The sequence below is a fragment of the Ostrinia nubilalis genome, chromosome 28, assembly GCF_963855985.1.
Source record: "Ostrinia nubilalis chromosome 28, ilOstNubi1.1, whole genome shotgun sequence".
Lineage (NCBI taxonomy): Eukaryota > Metazoa > Arthropoda > Insecta > Lepidoptera > Crambidae > Ostrinia > Ostrinia nubilalis.
In genome coordinates this window covers 3,879,492-3,904,684 of record NC_087115.1, presented here as the reverse complement: position 1 = coordinate 3,904,684, position 25,193 = coordinate 3,879,492, and the positions used below count along the sequence as shown (strand labels likewise).

Sequence of the window (25,193 nt, the reverse complement as noted above, 5' to 3'; positions counted from 1 at the left end):
AGATTTTAGTTGGTTCGATTCCTGAGTATGGCAAGCAAATTTTTGAAAATCTTTGAATGCAGTTCTATTTCTTTTCAAAAATAAAGGAATGTTTCCTTTGAGTAAAATTTTCTATCTACAGTATTAAGAGTACTTTCCCTCCAGGTGGCATTACAAAATTCCACCCTGTATATATGAGCTAAAGTGTTACACTAGTATTATATTATCTGTGGTCACAGATAATATAATACCTGTGGTGTTACTGTTACGGCCAGCGCATGCAGCGTTAAAAAAAATCTTTTAGTAGGTTGACCAAAAAAATTTTAACCAACAACAAAAAAGAGGTTCTTAATTCATTCTGCTGTACCTATGTTACATATTTGTTTTGTATTTAGGAGTTACGTTAAAGCAGACTCAATTATATTTCTTAATTATTTTTCTACTATCTAGTGCACTTTTTTGGAGTGATTTATTTTTTGTTAAAATTTTTGGAATAACATTCACAATTTAAACAAATACCTATTTAATTTAAATATTGTTTATTAAACAATTTTTATAATTATTTTACTAGTTAAACAGATAAGAAAATATAGTCACAAACAATAATATAAAATGTTACATTATACATTGACGAGAGAAAATAAGAGAGATTCAAAACATACCTACTTAGTAACTTACTTTTATAGCCTGACCAGGAACATAAAAACCCTCGCCATGTTGCGGAAAATTAATGGTACTAATTTCTTTTAATGGCAACAGTAACTGAAAACTTCATTGAAATGTCACCTTGCATGTCAGTCTATTGCTGTCAAAGTGTAAACAAACTTTATTATAAATGTGTGCAATTGATTTTCTGAATTAAATTGCTAAAAACTTTTTATAGTCGTGAAAGAAAAGTGGTTCACAATGTGTTAAAGTATTTGTCGAAGAGAAATACTAAGGGTTCGGACAATATTTTCATTGAATAATGTTTCCGACAAAGGTTGTCAAATTGACTGACATGTTTATTGCATAGTACAGTCAACTATGAAAATTAGCTGTGGTTTGTTTCAACTACATAATTTAAAGTTTAAAGTGTTGAGTTTTATGGAATTGGGAAAGAAGTACCGAGTTTGAAGCGTTCATGAGCAGACATTGTAGTTGAATATTCAAGTTCAGAATTTGATTATTGATGAATAATAATAAAATCCTACTTGCTCGATTGATGGTTTCATTTAATTTATTTAAACCAGTTTACCTATAATATAATATTTTTTTGTTAATTTATGAAAATATTAAATTAGCCTATAATCCTGAATCCTGATACATAAAGTTAGCCTATTAATTTAATACAGGTACGACTGTACCCAGTGTTGCACTATCAAATGCAATTGACGCGCCTCTATGCCAGGGTTTTTATGTTCCTGGTCAGGCTATAAATTGAGTAAGTCATGAAGGTTTATTACTCAAACAGCACTGTTACTCTTCATTTTAATGGAAAGTCGTAATACATACTATGAATTATGTGTAATAATAATAATACAACACTACTATTACAATGTGTCAAGTTATACACTGCTACCACATGAGTAAAGAAACTGAACAGAGACAAATCTTCTAAAGAGCTAGCAAAATTTATACCTATTTTGGTAGGGTTGGCACCAGTGTTGGCACTAATCAATAAATTTTTTAATCAATTAATTAATTTGATAAATATAAGGTAAACTGCCTAGGTAACCTAGAAGTTCAGCAAACGTGTTCTAGCCAAAAACAATGCTAATGTTTTCGTTTTGGTAGCAAATTTTAACAATGCTAACTATCGGTTGAACGCAGCCAAAACTTTAGCACACAATTCTGTGCTTTATCATGTTTTCGGCTAGGACACGTTTGCTAAACTTCAAGTGATTTTAACAGGAACAGCACTTAACGCTAAAAGGATGCTATTTTCCGCCAAACGCCCTATTGTTTGGATGTGGAATGTGGAGCTCCCAGAGCCCCGATTACGCTAATTTTAACGTTTCCAATACAGACGCGCTTCTTCGATTCTGCGATACGGATTGGTCAAAACAGTTGACGTCAGCTGTTTTGACCAATCCGTATCGTAATCGGGGCGCTGAAGGCCCGCACGCACGGGTGACTTGTCGCCTTGAAATGTTTGTCCACTGTGATGTTTGTCACTGTCACCTGTCACGACGCCCAACGAAAAGTCACCCGTGGCTTGTGTCGCCGTAACTGTTTCGTCACTAACAACTCCATGGAGATGCATCGAGGTGCGCGCACGTAGCGACGTGACAGTGACAGAAAGTTTTTGTCACCTCTGTTTATAGATGACCCACGCTGAACTGTCCCACCAAACTCAATGACAGGGGGGCGCTACCATCGTTCAACTATATGGTTTCCAACATGGCAAAAATCGGAACCAGCGACCCGGTATTGACGGTGGCGCCCCACTGTCAATGTCATCGATAGGACAGTCCAGTATTTTGGAACTATAAATGACCCACGCTGAACTGTCCCACCAAACTCAATGACAGGGGGGCGTTACCATCGTTCAACTATATGGTTTACAACATGGCAAAAATCGGAACCAGCGATCCGGTGGCGCCCCGCTGTCAATGTCATGGATAGGACAGTTCAGTATATTGGAACTATAAGATGTATGGAGTTATGGAGGTGACAAAAAATCACCCGTGCGTGCGCGAGCCCTAAGAGTTATAGATCTACTTTGTAATATTAGTATACTAGCTTTCCGCCCGCGGCTTCGCCCGCGTGGAATTTTGTCTGTCACAGAAAAACTTTATCGCGCGCGTCCCTGTTTCAAAAAACGGGATAAAAACTATCCTATGTTCTTTCCCGGGACTCAAACTATCTCTATGCCAAATTTCATCAAAATCGGTTGCGAGGTTTAAGCGGGAAAGCGTAACAGACAGACAGACAGACAGACAGACAGACAGACAGACAGACAGACAGACAGACAGACAGACAGAGTTACTTTCGCATTTATAATATTAGTTGGGATGCCGGGGTTCCTTAGGTATAGCCAGGGCCCGGGGGCTCCGTATCATTTTCTGGTGGGCTTTGGAGCGGGCTCGGTGTTGCCGCAACACCGAGCCCGCTCCAAAGCCCACCAGAAAAGGCAACACTGTTGCCTTACTCGTAGTCGCGTACATTTGTTCCGTAGGTTAGAGATACATTCGAATCGGTATTTTTATAAGAAACCCGGTGCTTCGAAGTGCTCAACTCAAAGTGGCATTTTAATGGTTTGTTCTGAAATATGCTGATATCTCTCGGCTTCATTTGGCTGTAGTTATAACCCCTGTAACAATGTAAAATATTTTTTTATGTAAGTCAACAAATTAATATTAAAAAGTCCACTCTAATAGTAAAATTAAGTCAAACCAACCATTAAACAATTTTAACTAACAAAACAATAAAAAAACTCATTTTATAAAATAAAATCTTATCGATGATATGGATTTATCGTGCCAAATCGATAAAGTCGTTGGCGTGCATCTTAGGCCTACTGGTAAATTAACGAAATAGCGGGTTTTGTTTGATAGATTTATACTCGACGCACGTAAAGACTCGTGTCGTGGCAGGCGGGGTCATAAGTAATTTTTGAAACAGAGATGCACACTCGCCAATATTTTATTTTATTATTACATAATATTTCGGACATGAGTATATGGCGAAGCTTTCCGAACGCTGCCCATCCGAGTTGGATTCGACGATTGACCTCTTTCTCGAAGTTGGACCTACCTAACTGGACTGTTTGTCCCTGGTATACATAATTGTCAACAACTTCGAGTGTAGAGTCTCCAACCTTCATAGGAGTGGGTGCAACACGGACATTAGACATGATTTTTGTCTTGTCCATGTTCATTCTGAGGCCCACTTGTTGAGAGGCTCTACTGAGGCCATCGAGCATTGTGCCTAGATCCTCCAAGGTCTCAGCCATGACTACGATATCGTCCGCGAATCGAAGGTGGGTGATGTACTCGCCGTTGATATTTATGCCAAATCCGTTCCAGTCCAGAAGCTTGAAGACATCTTCCAGGGCGGTGGTAAACAGTTTTGGAGATATGACGTCTCCCTGTCTTACCCCTCGCTGCAACTGGATAGGTTTTGAGTCCCGATCCTGGAGGCGGACCGACATTGTGGTGTTTTTGTACAAACACCTCAACACTTCAATATATCGATAGTCAATTTGGCACCTTTGGAGAGACTAGCACTGCTCAGGTCTCGACCGAATCGAAGGCTTTCTCATAATCCACAAACGCCAGGCAAAGTGGTTGATTATACTCCTCGGTCTTCTGTATAATCTGCCTTAGCGTATGTATGTAGTCTATGGTACTAAAGCCTTTTCGGAAGCCGGCTTGTTCGGGAGGCTGGAAGTCGTCGAGCCTGCGAGCGAGACGATTCCTAATGACTCTTGAAAACAGCTTGTAGACATGGCTCAGAAGTGAGATGGGTCTATAATTCTTCAACAAGGTTTTGTCACCTTTTTTGAAGAAGAGTACCACCACACTTCTGTGCCATATCGTAGACGTTTTTCCTTCGAGGAAGACGGATATACTCACGTCCGAAATACCGCAGTGTCTCAAGTCGAAAGTATTTGACCAATGTGTGTTGCCAGTGATGGTATACGGATCTGAGACGTGGTCGCTTACTATGGGCCTCATAAGAAGGCTCAAGGTCACCCAAAGGGCGATGGAGCGGGCTATGCTCGGAGTTTCCCTGCGTGATCGAATCAGAAATGAGGAGATCCGCAGGAGAACCAAAGTAACCGACATAATTCGCAGAATTGCTAAAATCAAGTGGCAGTGGGCGGGGCACATAGCTCGTAGAGACGATGGCCGTTGGGGCAGGAAAGTTCTCGAGTGGCGACCACGGGCTGGAAGACGTAGCGTGGGCAGGCCTCCTACTAGGTGGACCGACGATCTGGTAAAGGTCGCGGGAAGAGCCTGGATGCGGGCAGCGCAGGACCGTTCATTGTGGAAAACCTTGGGGGAGGCCTTTGTCCAGCAGTGGACGTCATTTGGCTGAAACGAACGATTACATAATATTATTTAAAACAACGTTATGCCTGCCTCTGTGTTACATCACAGATAATATAATACTGTTACATTTAGAGTGATGAACGTCACCCATAACCAGCGAGCGAGCGACTAAGATGTTTTTATAGTATATGTCATTGGCGAGCGAAAGAAAACGTGATGTATGTACATGTACGTATGCACTGTTTTATTATTACACCGCCTGCCACGAGTCTTCGCGTTGAGTATAGGCATTATCTGCGCTACGAAATAGTAGTAAGTAGGAGGTACTTACGGATGAAAACAAAACCACGGTATATTTTCGAACACTTGGCCTTGGTATCTATCACCCCAATCAAAAATAATGTCAAGTTGGGCGTGACATTTCCATTCTGGAGTCGTTGAACCCTCACATTTTAAGTAAACAGAGTATTCATGTTTGTCCCTTCTTATATTTATTTTATATATTATAATTTTCCAAAACAAACCACAGAATAAAAATGAGTGAGTGACCCACAAACTTTTATTTTCAGACTTCATAGGTGCAACTGTAGTGAAAGTTAGTTTTTCAATGTCTTTGTTCTCAACTTCAATTATTTTTATCTGAAAACATTCATAAAAAAAATGAATAAATGAATAAAGAGATGTTTGAACGAGGTTTTTTTACTAATAAAGTAATAGACAACATTTTATTTATTGTTCTTGTAATTACTTTCACTGTTCATCTCCGCGAGTTCACATCGAAAACAAAACACGCACGATAGCCCACCTACAGGAGGCGATTCGACAAGGCGTCACATACGAGCTTAGATTAATAATTTATTAATCTAAGTATCTACAATATTAAGAGTGCTTTCCTTCCAGGTGGCATTTCAGAATTCCATCCTGTATAATAATTAGAGGTCAGTGGCATAAGTATTTGTATTTTTAATTAAGTAGCGAGTTTAGCGTAGGCTCAAGAACTCAAAATGCTTACATCTTTCTGCTGCATAATCTCATATCGACGTTTCGTGGTTTGTCTCGAAAATCCAAATGGATGCATAGGACTGTCATTTGCTATTTTTTTCCGGATCATTGTCACTTCTTCCTCAGTCAAAAACCCCGACTTGGATGGACCTTCGTCGAATTCCTTCAGCGTCATGCTTAAGAACCCGATTTCTTTTAGAGCGTCGCGTATTTTCTTTTGAAAGGTAGCATTTTTTTTGCCATTTTTATCCTGTAACATAGTCATAGTCATAAATATTTATTGCATCATGTTGGTATTCATCATAAAACGAAGATAGCAAGCCAATTTAGTCCTGTGAGAATCCAACGAGAAAATAACGGTGTACTAATGACCATGGGTGTGACTTGATGATATTTTTTTCCCAATGATTTATTAATTCCCGTTGTCCACACTTGTGGGTTTTTTTATTTCCATTGAATCCCACCGACCGGAGGAGTGGGCACAACGGGAATAAAAAAGAAATGTTAATAAATAAATATAGGTATTAAATAAATTATTATCCTTGGACATTTTACACTGCACCTCTAGTTCAATAAAATATTAATTTTAGTCACCGTGACAGTACTATCTCTATTTTCTATTTTTAAAGGTGTAAAAGAAACAGACAGACAAAATATCGTTACGGTTAATATTGCCACGCCACAAGCCACGCATAGACTACTTAGGCTGAGTTGCACCACCTAACTTTGACCGTAACTACTAACTATAACGATAACCGCTGTTTTTTGTATGGAGTGTGACAGATTTTTGACGTTTGTTAAAGTCAAAGTAAGATGGTGCAACCCAGTGACAATAAGTCACCCCGTGCGTGCACCCTAAACTAGTGTTCCGCAAACGGTATTTATTTATGGGTAGTATTTAACTGCAAGTCAAAAAATCATCCTTTTGCATACTAAAAAAATCCGAATTCTAAGCAAAAATACTGATTGCACAACAAAAAAATACCTCAAAATATTAAAATCTTAGCAGCAATTTAAGTTCGAGACGCTTTGCTATTTATTTAAAAAGTGAAGCTATTTTATGAATGCATAGCTAATAATAACTCGGCATAGTAAACCTTGGGGGAGGCCTTTGTCCAGCAGTGGACGTCATTTGGCTGAGACGACGACGACGACAGTAAATGTATCAGTATTACATCATTTATTAAAAAAAATACTCTCATTTTTTCTATCGTGCACTGCAGTTTATCTAAATGAAATATCATTTTATTTGTCATAATAATCGAACGTCCATGCTTGCGTTTTTGGCCAATAGCACAGAATAAGTAATAGTACAGGTACAGAAGGATTACTCCGCAAGACGATTTAAATAAATGCGAGTCTTGCTACGACGCGATACAGTGGAATTCAGCTCGCACAGCACTACGTACCTACAATTTTATTCACCTACAAGTTTTGTCTCTTTCTATCGCGTGCCTCTGAACTCTTCTTACGTTGTTAGGGTTGCTGTCTAGTGAAAAATTAATTAATCTACTTATATGTAATGAGGTACGTATGTAGGTAACTGGTAAGTACGCATTCATTATGGAAAACTTGGGAGAGGCCTTTGTCCAGCAGTGGACGTCATTTTTATATTTATACATTATGATTTTAACTCAAACCAATTGTATTCTTACTAACCTTTAAAATTTTTAAGTACTTATTTACTAACACTATGATCTGTATGTGGTCGAAATAAATAAATTTATTATTATTATTATTATTATTTAGCTGAAACGAACGAACGCATTCTGAGCAGTAGTCATGGTAGGTTAGGTTCCTATACTATCCTAAGAATTATTGATTACCTACATGACCAACATACCTTTCAGCATCTTTGGTAAGCGAAAAAAAAGATAAATCCGGTGTAGATTTCTTTTCGAATTTAAACACCCGAACCCCGCACAATATTTATTTCTGTTTATGTCCATTTTTAAATAATACTTCGATCATAGAATTAGGTACATACTACAACGCACGCCAGCGTCCTGACGGGCGCGCGCGTGTCACTCGACTGATATAATACCCGCCGGCGGGGCGCTTCGCTGTAGGTAATTATCGGATGTACCGCGCGGAGTGAGCCAGGCCTGCCAATAGGTATGTTTTTGGCCTCTGCAGGCGATGTGATGTGACATACTTGAGTCGAATCGCAAGCCCTATAAATGCTTGCATAATGTACTTTATTTAAAAAAAGGGGACAGTTAGGTACCTACATTTATCATTCATCCTGCATTTTTTTTAAATCTATCTCACTTGTACACAATACACCAAGTCCGGCGACTTGGTGTCGGCGGCCTTATTTCAAACGAATCATGTCACTGTTTTTGTTTGTCGGTGTAAAGTCGCCGACTCACGTAGGTGGATCATCTGAGCCCCGATTACGGTAACTTTTAACGTCAACAATCCAGACACGCTTCTCGATTCTGCGATACGATTGGTCAAAACAGCTGACGTACGCTGTTGAACGACCAATCGTATCGCAGAATCGAGAAGCGTGTCTGGATTGTTGACGTTAAAAGTTACCGTAATCGGGGCTCAGGACTGCATTATTGAACGGCAAAAAGTGTTAAAAAGACGCAAAATAGATTTTCAGTTCAACTTTAAGAAATAATGCGAAAAAATGTTGCAAGAATAGTTATATTGATATGAGTATGAGTATTACTGATGTACGTTCGAGTAAATTTGCTGTGCAATTAGTATATTTGATGAGAAAATAATATTTATGTATGTTACGGTCAAAGTGATAAATGTGAAAATTATGAATAATCGCCGGTTATTATGAATAATTACCGCATGATTTGGTAAATGTGATTAATATGAGGTCATTTATCCCAACTAATATTATAAATGCGAAAGTAACTCTGTCTGTCTGTCTGTCTGTTACGCTTTCCCGCTTAAACCTCGCAACCGATTTTGATGAAATTTGGCATAGAGATAGTTTGAGTCCCGGGAAAGAACATAGGATAGTTTTTATCCCGGTTTTTGAAACAGGGACGCGCGCGATAAAGTTTTTCTGTGACAGACAAAATTCCACGCGGGCGAAGCCGCGGGCGGAAAGCTAGTGTGTGTATAAAACTAAATAGGCGGCTTAGGGGTGGCCCAAGGGCCACCCCCGCCGCACCTTAACCTATTTTTCACTTTAAATCAAAACATTATGTTATAGGCATCATGGAAAAGTAATATTATGCAAAAAACATTCCAAACTCATTATGCCAAATTATACTAATATATGATATCAAAACGTTCAAAAGTTTGGCTGTACACGAGCACGTACACAAGATGTTGTTCTCTTTTATGAAATTTGTTAGTACTAAGGTTGAATTATTAAATAATCATTGCTAAATGTGATTAATTTATCACTTTCACCGCGACTGTCGGGAATTATTCATAATAACCGGTTATTATTAATAATTTTCAATTTATCACATTAACCGTAACAGATAAGTGTAACTATGTAAATTATGAATTATTTCAGTGAAAAATAAAGTTTTTAAATAATTTCGTATGAAAAAATAAGTCGAAAAAAATTATAAATTAACAAAAATTGTAATGCCATTCCATTCCATGAAGTGGTCTTATTAATACCCTAGAGTTCCAGGAAATCAAAAAGAGCACGTTGTATATTATGTTATTTGACGTGCATTTAATAATATTCCTTTTTTTAAATAAATTATGTAATACATTTACTATGCGCAAGTTATTATTAGATATGCATTCATAATAGCTTCACTCTTTAAATAAATAGCAATGCGTCACGAACTTAAATTGCTGCTAAGATTTTATTATTTTTAGGTAATTATTTTTCTGTGCAATCAGTATTTTTGCTTAGAATTCGGATTTTTTTAGTATGTAAAAGGATGTTTTTTTACTTGCAGTTAAATACTACCCTTTATTTATTTTGTTTAATTCAGAAAACAAACAGCTCACAAACCTAAAGAGGATTTAGGACGCTATTTGGATCAAATATTATGTAATTGCTCAATAATGAATATGTCGGCGCCGGACACAGATGCTGCAATTATTATTGATGATTAATAGTACCAATCTTAATATTATGTTATCTGTATAAATCTGTAGAGCGGAAGGTTTGTGATTCCTAAACGTAACACCCGACTGATGCGCAGAAAAAGATAGCTGTCAATCAGTTGTGTCATGTCAAGTGTGAGCAGGCGGCTGCGAGGTTATCTTTGAAAGCGTGTTGAGTTTGGTGGAACGTTAAATTGTAGGAAAAGTGATTGTCAACCATCCAAGATATTATATCTCCTTGCCCGTTAACCCACGCCAATGGAGATTCCACCCCTAGAGTTCCTTCTGATAGAGACCCAGTGCCTTTATCAGAAGTGGGATTCGAAGGGCACTATTCAAAGGAGATAAATCTTTCAGCATGCACACCTACGCTACGCAACTCATCAAGTTTTACATGGAGGATGCTGGCTCAGACATTGAGAGTTGGTGCAGGTTGACGGAAATTATTGTGATTGACGTAAACTGGAAGGGCCTTTGTGAGTAAGTGAGTTAAGGGGGCCGGGCCAAGGGCGCCCGGGCCACCCTGTTGCCGTGGTTGAAGGGGCTGTTTACGCCCGGGCGCCCTTGGCCCGGCCCCCTTAACTCACTTACTCACAAAGGCCCTTCCAGTTTACGTCAATCACAATAATTTCCGTCAACCTGCACCAACTCTCAATGTCTGAGCCAGCATCCTCCATGTAAAACTTGATGAGTTGCGTAGCGTAGGTGTGCATGCTGAAAGATTTATCTCCTTTGAATAGTGCCCTTCGAATCCCACTTCTGATAAAGGCACTGGGTCTCTATCAGAAGGAACTCTAGGGGTGGAATCTCCATTGGCGTGGGTTAACGGGCAAGGAGATATAATATCTTGGATGGTTGACAATCACTTTTCCTACAATTTAACGTTCCACCAAACTCAACACGCTTTCAAAGATAACCTCGCAGCCGCCTGCTCACACTTGACATGACACAACTGATTGACAGCTATCTTTTTCTGCGCATCAGTCGGGTGTTACGTTTAGGAATCACAAACCTTCCGCTCTACAGATTTATACAGATAACATAATATTAAGATTGGTACTATTAATCATCAATAATAATTGCAGCATCTGTGTCCGGCGCCGACATATTCATTATTGAGCAATTACATAATATTTGATCCAAATAGCGTCCTAAATCCTCTTTAGGTTTGTGAGCTGTTTGTTTTCTGAATTAAACAAAATAAATAAAGGGTAGTATTTAACTGCAAGTAAAAAAACATCCTTTTACATACTAAAAAAATCCGAATTCTAAGCAAAAATACTGATTGCACAGAAAAATAATTACCTAAAAATAATAAAATCTTAGCAGCAATTTAAGTTCGTGACGCATTGCTATTTATTTAAAGAGTGAAGCTATTATGAATGCATATCTAATAATAACTTGCGCATAGTAAATGTATTACATAATTTATTTAAAAAAAGGAATATTATTAAATGCACGTCAAATAACATAATATACAACGTGCTCTTTTTGATTTCCTGGAACTCTAGGGTATTAATAAGACCACTTCATGGAATGGAATGGCATTACAATTTTTGTTAATTTATAATTTTTTTCGACTTATTTTTTCATACGAAATTATTTAAAAACTTTATTTTTCACTGAAATAATTCATAATTTACATAGTTACACTTATCTGTTACGGTTAATGTGATAAATTGAAAATTATTAATAATAACCGGTTATTATGAATAATTCCCGACAGTCGCGGTGAAAGTGATAAATTAATCACATTTAGCAATGATTATTTAATAATTCAACCTTAGTACTAACAAATTTCATAAAAGAGAACAACATCTTGTGTACGTGCTCGTGTACAGCCAAACTTTTGAACGTTTTGATATCATATATTAGTATAATTTGGCATAATGAGTTTGGAATGTTTTTTGCATAATATTACTTTTCCATGATGCCTATAACATAATGTTTTGATTTAAAGTGAAAAATAGGTTAAGGTGCGGCGGGGGTGGCCCTTGGGCCACCCCTAAGCCGCCTATTTAGTTTTATACACACACTAGCTTTCCGCCCGCGGCTTCGCCCGCGTGGAATTTTGTCTGTCACAGAAAAACTTTATCGCGCGCGTCCCTGTTTCAAAAACCGGGATAAAAACTATCCTATGTTCTTTCCCGGGACTCAAACTATCTCTATGCCAAATTTCATCAAAATCGGTTGCGAGGTTTAAGCGGGAAAGCGTAACAGACAGACAGACAGACAGACAGACAGAGTTACTTTCGCATTTATAATATTAGTTGGGATAAATGACCTCATATTAATCACATTTACCAAATCATGCGGTAATTATTCATAATAACCGGCGATTATTCATAATTTTCACATTTATCACTTTGACCGTAACATACATAAATATTATTTTCTCATCAAATATACTAATTGCACAGCAAATTTACTCGAACGTACATCAGTAATACTCATACTCATATCAATATAACTATTCTTGCAACATTTTTTCGCATTATTTCTTAAAGTTGAACTGAAAATCTATTTTGCGTCTTTTTAACACTTTTTGCCGTTCAATAATGCAGTCCTGAGCCCCGATTACGGTAACTTTTAACGTCAACAATCCAGACACGCTTCTCGATTCTGCGATACGATTGGTCGTTCGATTCGAGTTTGGTGGAACGTTAAATTGTAGGAAAAGTGATTGTCAACCATCCAAGATATTATATCTCCTTGCCCGTTAACCCACGCCAATGGAGATTCCACCCCTAGAGTTCCTTCTGATAGAGACCCAGTGCCTTTATCAGAAGTGGGATTCGAAGGGCACTATTCAAAGGAGATAAATCTTTCAGCATGCACACCTACGCTACGCAACTCATCAAGTTTTACATGGAGGATGCTGGCTCAGACATTGAGAGTTGGTGCAGGTTGACGGAAATTATTGTGATTGACGTAAACTGGAAGGGCCTTTGTGAGTAAGTGAGTTAAGGGGGCCGGGCCAAGGGCGCCCGGGCCACCCTGTTGCCGTGGTTGAAGGGGCTGTTTACGCCCGGGCCACGCTGATGTAATGTTGGTTTCCTGGTCGCATGGCTGCATGCCTGGATCAGCAGTAGTAGTGGTGCGGTTTGAGGTAAATGGTTGAAGGAGCCTTGGCTTAAGCCTTGCGCGTCGGGCCATGTTACCTAAACCCTGGTTTCCTGGTCGCATGGCTGCATGCCTGGATCAGCAGTAATAGTGGTAGTTGGGTTTGAGGTAAATGGTTGAAGGAGCCTTGGCTTAAGCCTTGCGCGTCGGGCCATGTTACCTAAACCCCGGTTTCCTGGTCGAAGGGGCCTCACGCCCGGGCCAGCTGTAATGTTTTGGTTTCCTGGTCGGGCTTCGCGCCCGGGCCAGCTGTAATGGTTTGGTTTCCTGATCGAGGGTCATCACGCCCTGATCAGCTGTATTTATTGTGATTCTACGATCTGATATTCGCACGCTCTGTAGTCAGGAATGGACGAGCTGTGATAATAAGAAATTGAATGTTTACAGATGGACAAACCCTGGAGTAAGCGCACGAGGCCGTGCGATAGTCAGGCTGGCCGTGTCGGCGCCGGACACAGATGCTGCAATTATTATTGATGATTAATAGTACCAATCTTAATATTATGTTATCTGTATAAATCTGTAGAGCGGAAGGTTTGTGATTCCTAAACGTAACACCCGACTGATGCGCAGAAAAAGATAGCTGTCAATCAGTTGTGTCATGTCAAGTGTGAGCAGGCGGCTGCGAGGTTATCTTTGAAAGCGTGTTGAGTTTGGTGGAACGTTAAATTGTAGGAAAAGTGATTGTCAACCATCCAAGATATTATATCTCCTTGCCCGTTAACCCACGCCAATGGAGATTCCACCCCTAGAGTTCCTTCTGATAGAGACCCAGTGCCTTTAAATAATAAATAAATAAATAAAATAAATAAATACATAAATTGCATAGATACAGTGTAGTTAGTCAAAGCCTATAGTTTTCACCTCGTATGTAACGGGGTATAAAATTTAACAAATTTTAACTACCGCGGCACATTGGATGTACCGTGGTCATTAGATGGTGTGCCTCGGAAAAATAAGATTATCTTAAACTTATTTTTAGTAAATAAGTAAGGGTTAAGAGTAATAAAAATAAGTAATTAACTTAAAAATTGATTTTTCATGACGTGCGGTGTGGTGTACCTCCAAAAAAATTTGTTCTAGTGTACCTATAACACAAAAATTTGCGGAACACTGCCTGACACTGCCCTAGAACCCCTCTTACCTTTTCATAATATTGCTCGCTGGGTTTCCAACCGTGCGCATGAGCATATTTAGCCAATGTCTCAAATAAATCCAGTTCACTTTCCGACACCATCACCTTTACTGCAAACAGGGACTTTAGAAGGTCAGCCTGTATGTCGTCGTCCACAATCCTCGCTAAAATATCTGGAGTTTTCACAGCAATCAACTGTGTAGGTAAACATAAAGTAAGTAGGTAAGTAAAATTACTTATTAATTATTAGCTTTAATTCTTGAAAAATGGACTTTCGGCTGCATAATTTAATGTTACAGTCAAAACTCTAAACCAATTTTGTAATTTTGTTATTTTTGGTGTACTTGTGACTGCAGCGAACAGTCAAAAGTGGTTTAAAATTTTACCAATAAGCTAAAATTCATACAAAGTTTAGTGAAAATTACTAGGGAATCATCAAAGTTATACATAAATCAACTTTTAAGTGTAGGTAGTTACCTACCTAAACGTTTAAATGTGATTTGACCCCCTTGGTCAAAAGTCAAAGCCATTTTTGACTGATTTTTGCAGTCAAAAGTAAGTTTGACCGATTATGAGTTTTGACTGTAAATAAAACAATAACCCCCTTACTAATAAAAAGTTACACAGTCACGGTAATAATATCATACAGTATTGTAACTTCATATAAACCGACGAAACGCGAGCTTTCCTTCGAATTTCAAAACTCGGGACGTGGTTGAGATTCAAAAGTTAGGGGTGTCGCGAATGTGCCGAACGGAAGTCGATGGCCTAGTGTTGAAAATGACTAAGGTGATTGAATTTGACTGACCGTCTTAAACGGTCAAATTTGTCAAAAACTAGTCATTAGCTGTCAGAAATGGTCATTTTCAGTCAGTTTGATTTGAAATGAAAATTATATTGTATAAAACCAGCTTTGGCCCACGACTTCGCCCGCCTGAAATTAATGTAACAGGTCATTAAGTACTCATTATGATTAGTAGATTCGAAATTATTTTAGTATATTTTTTTAAATTAAATCTACTAATCACACAACAACACGCATTTTTATCCTATTCCATTCACAAAGTATTTAATTTTGTTTGTCTAAATAAAAAAAAAATACAATCACAAAACTAGATAGAAATTCTAAGTAAGACAGATGTAATTAGAATGGGTACTGTAGGTGAGCAGCCCTATCGCATGTTGTCATACCGTGACGTACCGCGGGGCTGTTGACATTTATTTCAAAAATATGGCCGAGTTGGAATACTGTATAGATAGTATTACCGTGACACAGTTGTTGATCATTGTTTTAAAATGACATTTCCATACTAAACGTCACTTTAAGAGTAGGTGCACACCGTTGATTTTTAGTTGGCCGATAGTTGTGTTGTTGTGCCCGATTTTAATTTGTATGAAGAATCGGCCAAATCGAATCGGCGTAGTGTGCGCACTCCCATACATTCAACTGCCCGACTAAACTATCGGCCGACGAAAAATCAACGGTGTGCGCCTACTCTAAAACACTGTTCAACGAGCGTGTAAGTTTTATTAGTAAGGGGGTAAGTACCTAAAGTTATTGGCTTGTCCGTTTCTCTACCGTCCAATGGAAAATAAGATTGTACGATTTGTAAGTACTAATTTAATGTGTCATGCTCTGGGGCGGGACCACCTTAACGTAGGTACATATAATATATACGAAAGAAATGTATAAAATATGTATATAATTGTAGACTTAGTTAAAAAAAAATGTATATCTATAGTTTTGTTGTAAACATTAATTCAAAGTGGTCCCGCCGGAGAGCATACTCCCTAGCGGGACCACCTAGAAGATTTCGTTACTGAAGGTTTCTGAATTCGTTTATAAGCCCATAAAAATGTATATTAAATGTATACAAATCTGCTATACTCAATTTTTTATTTGATTTAGTATAAACCGATTTACGGCAAATTTAAAATTTCCTTTCGGAACATTTAGGGGAGACTGGCCCAAAGCGGGCACCTTATGGTAAAATAGGAAAAAAACATACAGATTATGCAAAACGAAATAAGTTTTTATGACATAAGCTCAAAGTGGCACAGCGTGCTATGGAGAGGGCTATGCTCGGTGTTTCTTTACGAGATCATCGTTACATTCCCTCTAATATGGTCGAGTGAAGCGATGGCTGGTTCACTCGTCATGTCTGTGAACAGGCGCTGCTTTCGGGGACTGGTCAATCCAAGTTATTCAAATTTATTAATGCGAGTCATTTCTACTAGTATTTAAGTATCTTAATCTGTAAGTCTAGATATTAGCACGTTACTACCTTGTTTAATATACCACGCAATTTTGTATACCCATTCTTGTAAGATTTTTCTATTTATTTATATTAACCGGCAGACAGTGGTGACTGACTGAGTTTGTTGCGGCGCTTCTTCTCAGCACTTGCCAAATGTTGGTCTCGAAGCGCTGGTATAAAAAGATTATGAGACATGTAGAGGCTCCTTAAGAACAAAATGACGATTTGTAAGAACTATTTATTAGTCTAAACAAATAAAGAATTTTTGACTTTGACTTTGAGATCGAATCAGAAATGAAGAGATCCGTAAACGAACTAAGTAAAGTCGCTGACATAGCCCGACGGATTAGCAAGCTGAAGTGGCAATGGGCAGGGCACATAGGACGCAGAGCTGACTTGCAACTTTGAGCTTGTTTATAAGGCCCATGTTGCGTCTTACCCAGTTTCGATTGGGAGCTAGATTCTCAAGATTGTTGACAATATGTCTACCTCGCACAAAAGATTCAGCTACGTAGATTCAATTTCGAGAAAGAGGTCAATCGTCGCATCCAACTGTACCGTACCATTTTAGATGGGGGTTATAATATTTAGATAAATGAAAGTAATTTTAAATTTAACAAAAGGGTTTAATTACAACTCTTCAGGGAGTGGGTAAATAATTGCAACGCGAGGAATCACTGGCCTTAAATTCAATCAAAACCACTGCCCTTTTATCTGTGGAGTAGCGTTGACACGAAGTAGGAGCCACGAAGTTGTGATATCGTAGGGTAGTCCGACGACAAAAAAATGCGGCAATCACCTCCGCCGTAAACTTGGCTGTGGAGAGTGAGCCGGAAGCAGCAATTGAAATCCGGTACTGGAACCCTGGAATTCCGGAAATCGGACACTTCTTAAAAAGTCTGATTTCATTTGTGTGACTGCCACATCAACCGGAAGCGAAGACAAGCGGATCAGATGGTAATGATTACGGCAAAAAATAGTGATTAATGATGTGGCAGTTATACACAATCATCCTTAAACTAAAACAATCCGATGTTTGTACTAAATAAAGAACATGACGTTATTAAATAGTCGCAAACATCTTATAAAAATACCACTAATGAAATACAATTCTAAGTGCATTACTATAGTAATATTACTACAATAAGCGTTAATCAAATCAAATATAAATTTCGAAACATAATAGTTAACAACGACCATTGAAGGTCATGTAAGGTCATGTATGCATGACATTTACTTTTATATTTATCATATTAAAATAAAAACGACTATTATTTTATCATTAAACATTCTGCTTTCTAAAAACACTTAAGATATATTTTTATGTACTTTTCAAATATTTAAATGTAGTGCATACATAGCAAGTACATTTAATAATTTTTTTGGCAGGTAGGTGATCGATAAATTTACTAAGCACTAAGTACTATTACTATGTATTAACACAAGTATTAATTTGCAACACTTACCCGTTATCGGGGTGACGCACACAGACTTAATTAGATTTTGAGGTGTAAAAACTTCACGAGTTCGTAAACCTTATATTTAAAAAATCTGCAGCTAAAGTGGTACGTGTCTGCGTACGGATGTTTCGCGAGACACAGTGATGGATTCGCGATCGCTGCGAGCATTCGCCGCGCCTTGAATCATTCGGCGTTCGTTCGTTCGCTCCAAAGATTTAATAACATTGGTATCGCGCAGTTTGCTTACAAAAACAATTCTTTCAATTAATATTAAAATTTATTAAATGTTAGTTATTTTATTGATTTAATTGTATATTATTTCTTTTTTTTTTTACTTATAAAATAGTTGTTTTTAATTATTTCGATTTTAGTTTTTAAGAATAGTGTAACGAAGCGTTACACAACTCGGCTGGGCAGCATTCAGTAAACTACGCAACATCTTTTCATTCAAAATATCTCAGTACCTAAAGACGAAAGTCTACAACCAGGTGTGCGTGTGCTATCAATGATGATAATAGGTACGGCTCAGAAACGTGTCCTCTCACTATGGGCTGTTGATTAGATACAAATATTGCCTTTAAAGTTGGTAAAAAAGGGAGTAAAATTAAAATAGGGGATGAAATTTTTTGTGGAAATTCCATTTCACATAGTATTCATGCTCATGAGATTCGCTTCACTCACTCACTTCTCATTTCACATGTGTTTTTTTCTTGGTGCCCGCTTTGGGCCAGTCTCCCCTAAATGTTCCGAAAGGAAATTTTAAATTTGCCGTAAATCGGTTTATACTAAATCAAATAAAAAATTGAGTATAGCAGATTTGTATACATTTAATATACATTTATATGGGCTTATAAACGAATTCAGAAACCTTCAGTAACGAAATCTTCTAGGTGGTCCCGCTAGGGAGTATGCTCTCCGGCGGGACCACTTTGAATTAATGTTTACAACAAAACTATAGATATACATTTTTTTTAACTAAGTCTACAATTATATACATATTTTATACATTTCTTTCGTATATATTATATGTACCTACGTTAAGGTGGTCCCGCCCCAGAGCATGACACAATTTAATTAGTCTAAACAAATAAATATAATTTTGATTTTGTGCCTACTTTCGGCCAAATCGGAGTTTACTAAATTATTGTTCCAAGCATAATTATCACAACTTTTCTGAACGTGTGCCCTATCTATAGCAGCCCCGACGTTCCATTGTCAATAATTGCTCAGCGAAACGATCAATATTAGCTTTAATGGCACCAAAATATCATCAATTTGCTTCAATCGCGTAAATTCAATTGACAATCGCTTCAATGCCTTTTGTAAACGATCAATGTCAATTGACAATCAAGTAGAATAAAATTGACAATCGCGATTGATCGTGTCAGGGCCACTTTAGTAGGTACCTCAAGTGACGGTAGGGTATCTTACTGTCCCCTCTCGTATTAAAGGGTTCCATCCACGAGACAATAATAAAAAGTAACTATTAATAAAGTCGTCCTAATAAATAAATTAATTAGCTACTCACCTTTTCACATCTTGAAATAATTATTACTGACTTGTCGTCATAATGTAATAGCAATGATTTGCGATATGCAAATAAACAGGTAGAAACATTTATTTTAATCTTTTTGGAACATTTATCTCTCAAGTTGTTTAGATCAATCCGCGATGTAGCATACCAAAGACTAATTATTTGTTTTTCATCTTCAATTTTATCCAAAGGCGATTCGTTTAGGTAAATGTATCTGAAATGAATGTGCATTTTAGATCTTATTTCACCAACATTTAAAGGCCTATTTTTATACATTTACCGTGTGTTCGCATCGTGGTCACTTAGCACATAGCAGGGGCCAAAAGAAACGTAGGTACATAGGTACGCCAACGGTCGTAGGTAGGTACATTTTACCTGTATTGTTTGAAGGTATCATTTGAAGACCACACGGGAAAAACAAAGAATGTCAAAAAACTACAATTAAGAGAAAAACAGTTTTTAAAGTAATTTGAAAGTCTATATTTCTTTCATTTTAGACTCTTTTATGTGAAATATTGAAACAACTTATTACTGTGTTAACATGCTTTGTCTGTACTTCTAAAACTCGATAAGTGATGCATAACATAACCGTTTCTTGCCATGGACAAACAAACACAAATTGAACTATTACAGTTGACTACGATGATTTTTCCCAATTCTGATTTTTGAAATAGAATGTTTCCTTAAAAAGCTAATAGATGGCATTAAAAACTCAGTTTCACAAAAAAGGTGACATTCATTGTTTTTCCCGTGTGGTCTTCATTTGCATTCGATGTATTCCTTTTAAGAGGGCTTTTAAAGTGGATAAACAACCTACCAGGTTGTATCACAGAATATGTATATGTTACGGTTAATGTGATAAATTGAAAATTATTAATAATAACCGGTTATTTTTTTTTTTTTTTTTTTTTTTTTTTTTTATGCATAACAAGGCAGGTATTTGACCACAACCGCACCTGATGTTAAGTGGGATATTATGAATAATTACCGACAGTCGCGGTAAAAGTGATAAATTAATCACATTTAACAGTGATTATTTAATAATTCAACCTTAGTACTAACAAATTTCTTAAAAGAGAACAACATCTTGTGTACGTGCTCGTGTACAGCCAAACTTTTGAACGTTTTGATATCATATTACACTGCACAACAGCATTTCTGATGATTGGGTTATGTTACATGATATTAGTCCAATTTTTAATGACGATTTCAAATCTGTGATTGAGATATCTGTATCAGCCCTGGTTAAAAAAATATGATACTTGGGTCTTTTTGTAAAAAAACACTCTTTTTTTAGAGATGATCCTATTTTATGAAGTTGTTAAGTTGAAAAAACTTTCTTTTATTTGACTTCCTTGCTGATGCTGAAGGCAGACAGCTCTTCTGAATGATTCAACAGCAGTCAGCCATCATGTGTGCATTCCAGTGGCCCTGATAGCGTCCCTCTATCGTACGAAGGCCCTGGTGGATTTGCTCGCCATGTTCTTCACTTAGATCCTTAAGAGTTGTGATAAAATTGTTCAGGTGATTGCGAAGAGAGTGTAATTCGATGTTTTTATTACATCCAACCAAAAAAACATGTTTGTAAGTGACTCATACGTTGTTCGATGTCTAAGAATAGTAAGATTTTTTCGGATTTTCCAAAAAAAAAATTAAAATGCCAAAATAACTCATTCCATGTCTTTTCGGAAGACTTGAAGATCCTAAATCTCTAAAACGATCGTTTAAACCATCTTGGCTACATGGTTTTGAAAATTTCGGGTCACATTCAAAGTCTCTACCACACTGACAGTTTTCGCCTCAAAATCCTCATGTGAAGTATCAACATGAGGTTCAGGTGACTTCTTAGGGTTGAAAAGACGTCTACATGCCAAACGTATGCAAGGAATTACTATTTAGTTCAATATTTTTTGGTTAATACCATTTTTGTTCAAAAATAAAAATAACAGTCGTCGCGATGGTTCAAGGGTTCCTTTCAGATCATAGCGGTTTCGTACCTAAATCTACACATATTCTTATTTATTTATAAACGTAAAACCTCAACGCGTCTTTTCCACGCCTTTTGCGGAATTCAAGGCTTATCTTTCATTTCCACTGGGTCCCCAAACTAATTTTTTTAAGCCAATTTTACGAACTTTGTCACATTTAAACGGATTATTTAAACATATCCTCTCCGCAAATGAAACAAAATTGATTTAGATAATTCACACAAACACTTCTTAATGCTACCATATTAAATTATACAAAGAAAACATAGTATTTTTTGAACTGTCGGCGAATTAAGACTGAAATTTAGCAATTTTTGAGTGAAAGCTATAACACGTAAACAAGAGCTGCTACGAAAAAATGGACGGCAGATTCAGAATCAGCGACGTCAAATTAGTAAACATCATGTAATGAAAGTCAATCATCAGCCAAAAGTTGCAATTTTGTTGTGCAGTGTTATTAATATAATTTGGCATAATGAGTTTGGAATGTTTCTTGCATAATATTACTTTTCCATGATGCCTATACCATAATGTTTTGATTTAAAGTGAAAAATAGGTTAAGGTGCGGCGGGGGTGGCCCTTGGGCCACCCCTAAGCCGCCTATTTAGTTTTATACACACATAAATTGCCTCATATTAATCACATTAACCAAATCATGCGGTAATTATTCATAATAACCGGCGATTATTCATAATTTTCACATTTATCACTTTGACCGTAACATAATAATAATACATAAGTGCCACTTGTGGTCTAAACTGAATAAACACTTTTGATTTTGATTTTGAATAATAATATTGTATCATTACCAACATAGTCAAAAAATTAGTTAGCCATAATTTTGAAGCCACGATAGCCGAACAGTGAAAGGGGTCGGACTGGCCGACTCATTATCCAGGCAACGCGGCAACGCGGATTCGGTCCCCGCTGCGGCTGCGCTCGACAATGTGGTGAGCTCACTCGTAAAAATTACTACTACTACCCGTTCGCGCTAAGTTTGCCGGTCCGTGGAATGCGCATCGCGCATCCCCCTCCCCCAACCGCGATTAAACGCAATTAGTTAGTGATTAAATGCAATTAATGTGTCTTATTTTACGCAAATACACAATTTTATGAATAACTAGCGGCCGCCCGCGACTTCGTACGCGTGGATCCCGTTTTACCCCCTTCATCTATCTTACGCGGTTTAGATTTTTTCATAGAAATGTTTTTTCCCGCTAACTCCCGTTCCCGTGAGAATTTTGCAATATCCTGTTGTAACTAAGCTTTAAATTTACTAAGGTACCTGCATGCCAAATTTCAAGCGTCTATCTTACGTGGCTTAGATTTTTTCATACAAATGTTTTTTCCGTCTTATTCCCGTGTCCGTGAGAATTTCGGGAATTCCTTGTTGTAACTAAGCTCTAAGTTTACTAAGGTACCTACATGCCAAATTTCAAGCGTCTAACTTAAGCGGTTTAGATTTTTCATACAAAAGGATTTTCCCGCTAATGCCCGTTCCCGTGGGAATTCCTAAGTATCCTATAACCTGCCCAGGAGTATGAAGAATAATTGTACCAAGTTTCGTTAAAATCCGTCCAGTAGTTTTTGTTTCTATAAGGAACATACAGACAGACAGACAGACAGACAGACAAAAATTTTACTGATTGCATTTTTGGCATCAGTATCGATCACTAATCACCCCCTGATAGTTATTTTGAAAATATATTTCATGTACAGAATTGACCTCTCTACAGATTTATTATAAGTATAGATAATAAATAAAAAATATTTTAAATATAGTTTGATAAAGTTTTTTTTTTTTTTTTATTTATATGGCTCGCGCGGTTTGCGCATTTGCCAATGTCAAGGTAGGGAAACGGATGTCAATAAAAAAGCGGAATTTCGGAATTTAGGGCTAGGATCAGTATAGGTAGGAACTGGTAGGAAGTGTTAATAGGAAATTAGGAAAACTAAACCTTTAAATTATTATTAGATAAATAAATAGAGATACATTTATATATAGAGAGGTCGTTCGTATATAAAAGAGAATTAATGCAAGTAGGAAAAGGGACACGGAGGGTCAGTAAGGAAGATATAAAAGAGGAGCGGTCATATTTAGGGCATGAAAATAGACAATGGTTTAGGTCACCCACTTCATTTGCGTCTCCACAGTCGCATTTGTCGCTGTCATTGAGTTATAATGTAGGGTAATTGCGCCGGTTTTCCGTCCAGCTCCTGTTTTCGTCCATTTGACCGACTTGCCACAAACAAATACGGAAAATTAGAATACAAACCTAACTTTCCGTGCAAGTTTGGACTTGTTACAATCTATAATATGTAAGTAACAGTTCTGCCTGCATGAAAATGTAATTTGACAAGTAATAACTCCAAAAAAATCTACAGAAGTTGCTGCACACAAGTGAATGGAAAACGTCGTCAAGTTAGGAAAAAAACGTGCCGGTAGGGAACTTTCATGGTATGTTTAATTACTGTTTTAGCTACTTTACGTAATGTTTTTGGCTCGTATGTCTAATTATTAGCATAATAAACATTATTTTAAGGGTTTATTAAAGTGTTTGTATAGAAATCTTACATAATTAAGTGGACTAATACTAGCATAACAATTTTGCAAGATTTTGGTTTTCGTCCACGTGGACGGAAACCCTGACACCTAGTTAATATTTTTAATAATCATTTTACTTCAATGGACCTACAAAATACAATGTTTTTTTCTTCCAATATTTTCTTTATTGCTATTACATTAAACATTTTAGTTTACGTCCACTTTTTAACAGTGATAAACCCATAAAAACCGTTAAAAAGATGTGGACGAAAACAAAAAACAGCTTTAAACGTTGTTGTGTTTTCGTCCATGACGTCATGAGCAAGCACTGGGGTGGACGAAAACTAAAATTAGCTATTCCTGTAGATTAGTTTTCGTCCATTTGTCCTTCGACCTATTGCAATATTTTCCTAAATTTAGGTAAGAAACTTATTTAAATCTTTTTGATATCATTTGAAAGCTAACAAAATTACCTTTCAAATGATATACCACAATCTATAGTTACTGTATTGCAGAATTGGTTTTAAGTTTATAATTCAACTGCACTCTTTTTTCTATACAGTGGTCGAAAACTAGCGTACACTAGGACGAAAACTGATTTTTTTGGACGAAAACTAGTGAAATCGTTTCTTTTGCATAAAATATTTTTTATAAAAAAAACCCGTGGTATTTACTTATTGTCATATAATATTAACGTAAAGTAGACTATATAAGGACTAAAATGACATATGATACATATGAGTAAGGGTATTTTAAGATATTCATTTCGCATCACAAAGTTGGCAACTCCGATAATTGGACGAAAACTAGCGCACTTACCCTACTACGTACTAGAGAAGACATGTCAACGAGATTGTTTCTGGCACGCAAACAGGTCCGTGGACCGATCTTCAATTAGTATGTGCCCAGCGGTTGCTGTGACAACACGCTTGGGTGCCGTTTTGTTTTTTGAAAATATACCATCCTATACACGAAAATACTGTTCAAATAACTCCAGAAACATATTAAGTAAAAATCAAGGAATGACTTGTTACCATTATGTTGTACATTTATGCACTTTAAAACACTAATTTAATTTTAATTTGTCAATTACAAGGCGTCACCGCGGCGGCAGCCATTTTACGAAAATTTCAAAGATTAAAAATC

General features: G+C 37.1%; 1 protein-coding gene across 3 annotated transcripts in view; it reads right to left on the bottom strand.

The window, feature by feature from the left end:
• Positions 1 to 501: 501 nt before the first annotated feature.
• The window catches only part of LOC135085401 (uncharacterized), a 42,025-nt gene continuing 17,333 nt past the window's right edge, over positions 502 to 25,193 (bottom strand). Inside the window, exons 2-6 of one of the 3 annotated variants that reach the window (XM_063980184.1) lie at positions 19,509 to 19,728; positions 14,272 to 14,457; positions 5,971 to 6,210; positions 5,290 to 5,597; positions 502 to 3,274 (exon numbers count right to left, since the gene is read on the bottom strand). In XM_063980184.1, coding sequence (XP_063836254.1) covers positions 3,109 to 3,274; positions 5,290 to 5,597; positions 5,971 to 6,210; positions 14,272 to 14,457; positions 19,509 to 19,728 — 1,120 coding nt within the window. In that variant the 3' untranslated portion in view covers positions 502 to 3,108. The remainder of the gene's footprint in view (positions 3,275 to 5,289; positions 5,598 to 5,970; positions 6,211 to 14,271; positions 14,458 to 19,508; positions 19,729 to 25,193) is intronic. The other 2 variants (XM_063980185.1, XM_063980186.1) reach the window with 2 other exon arrangements.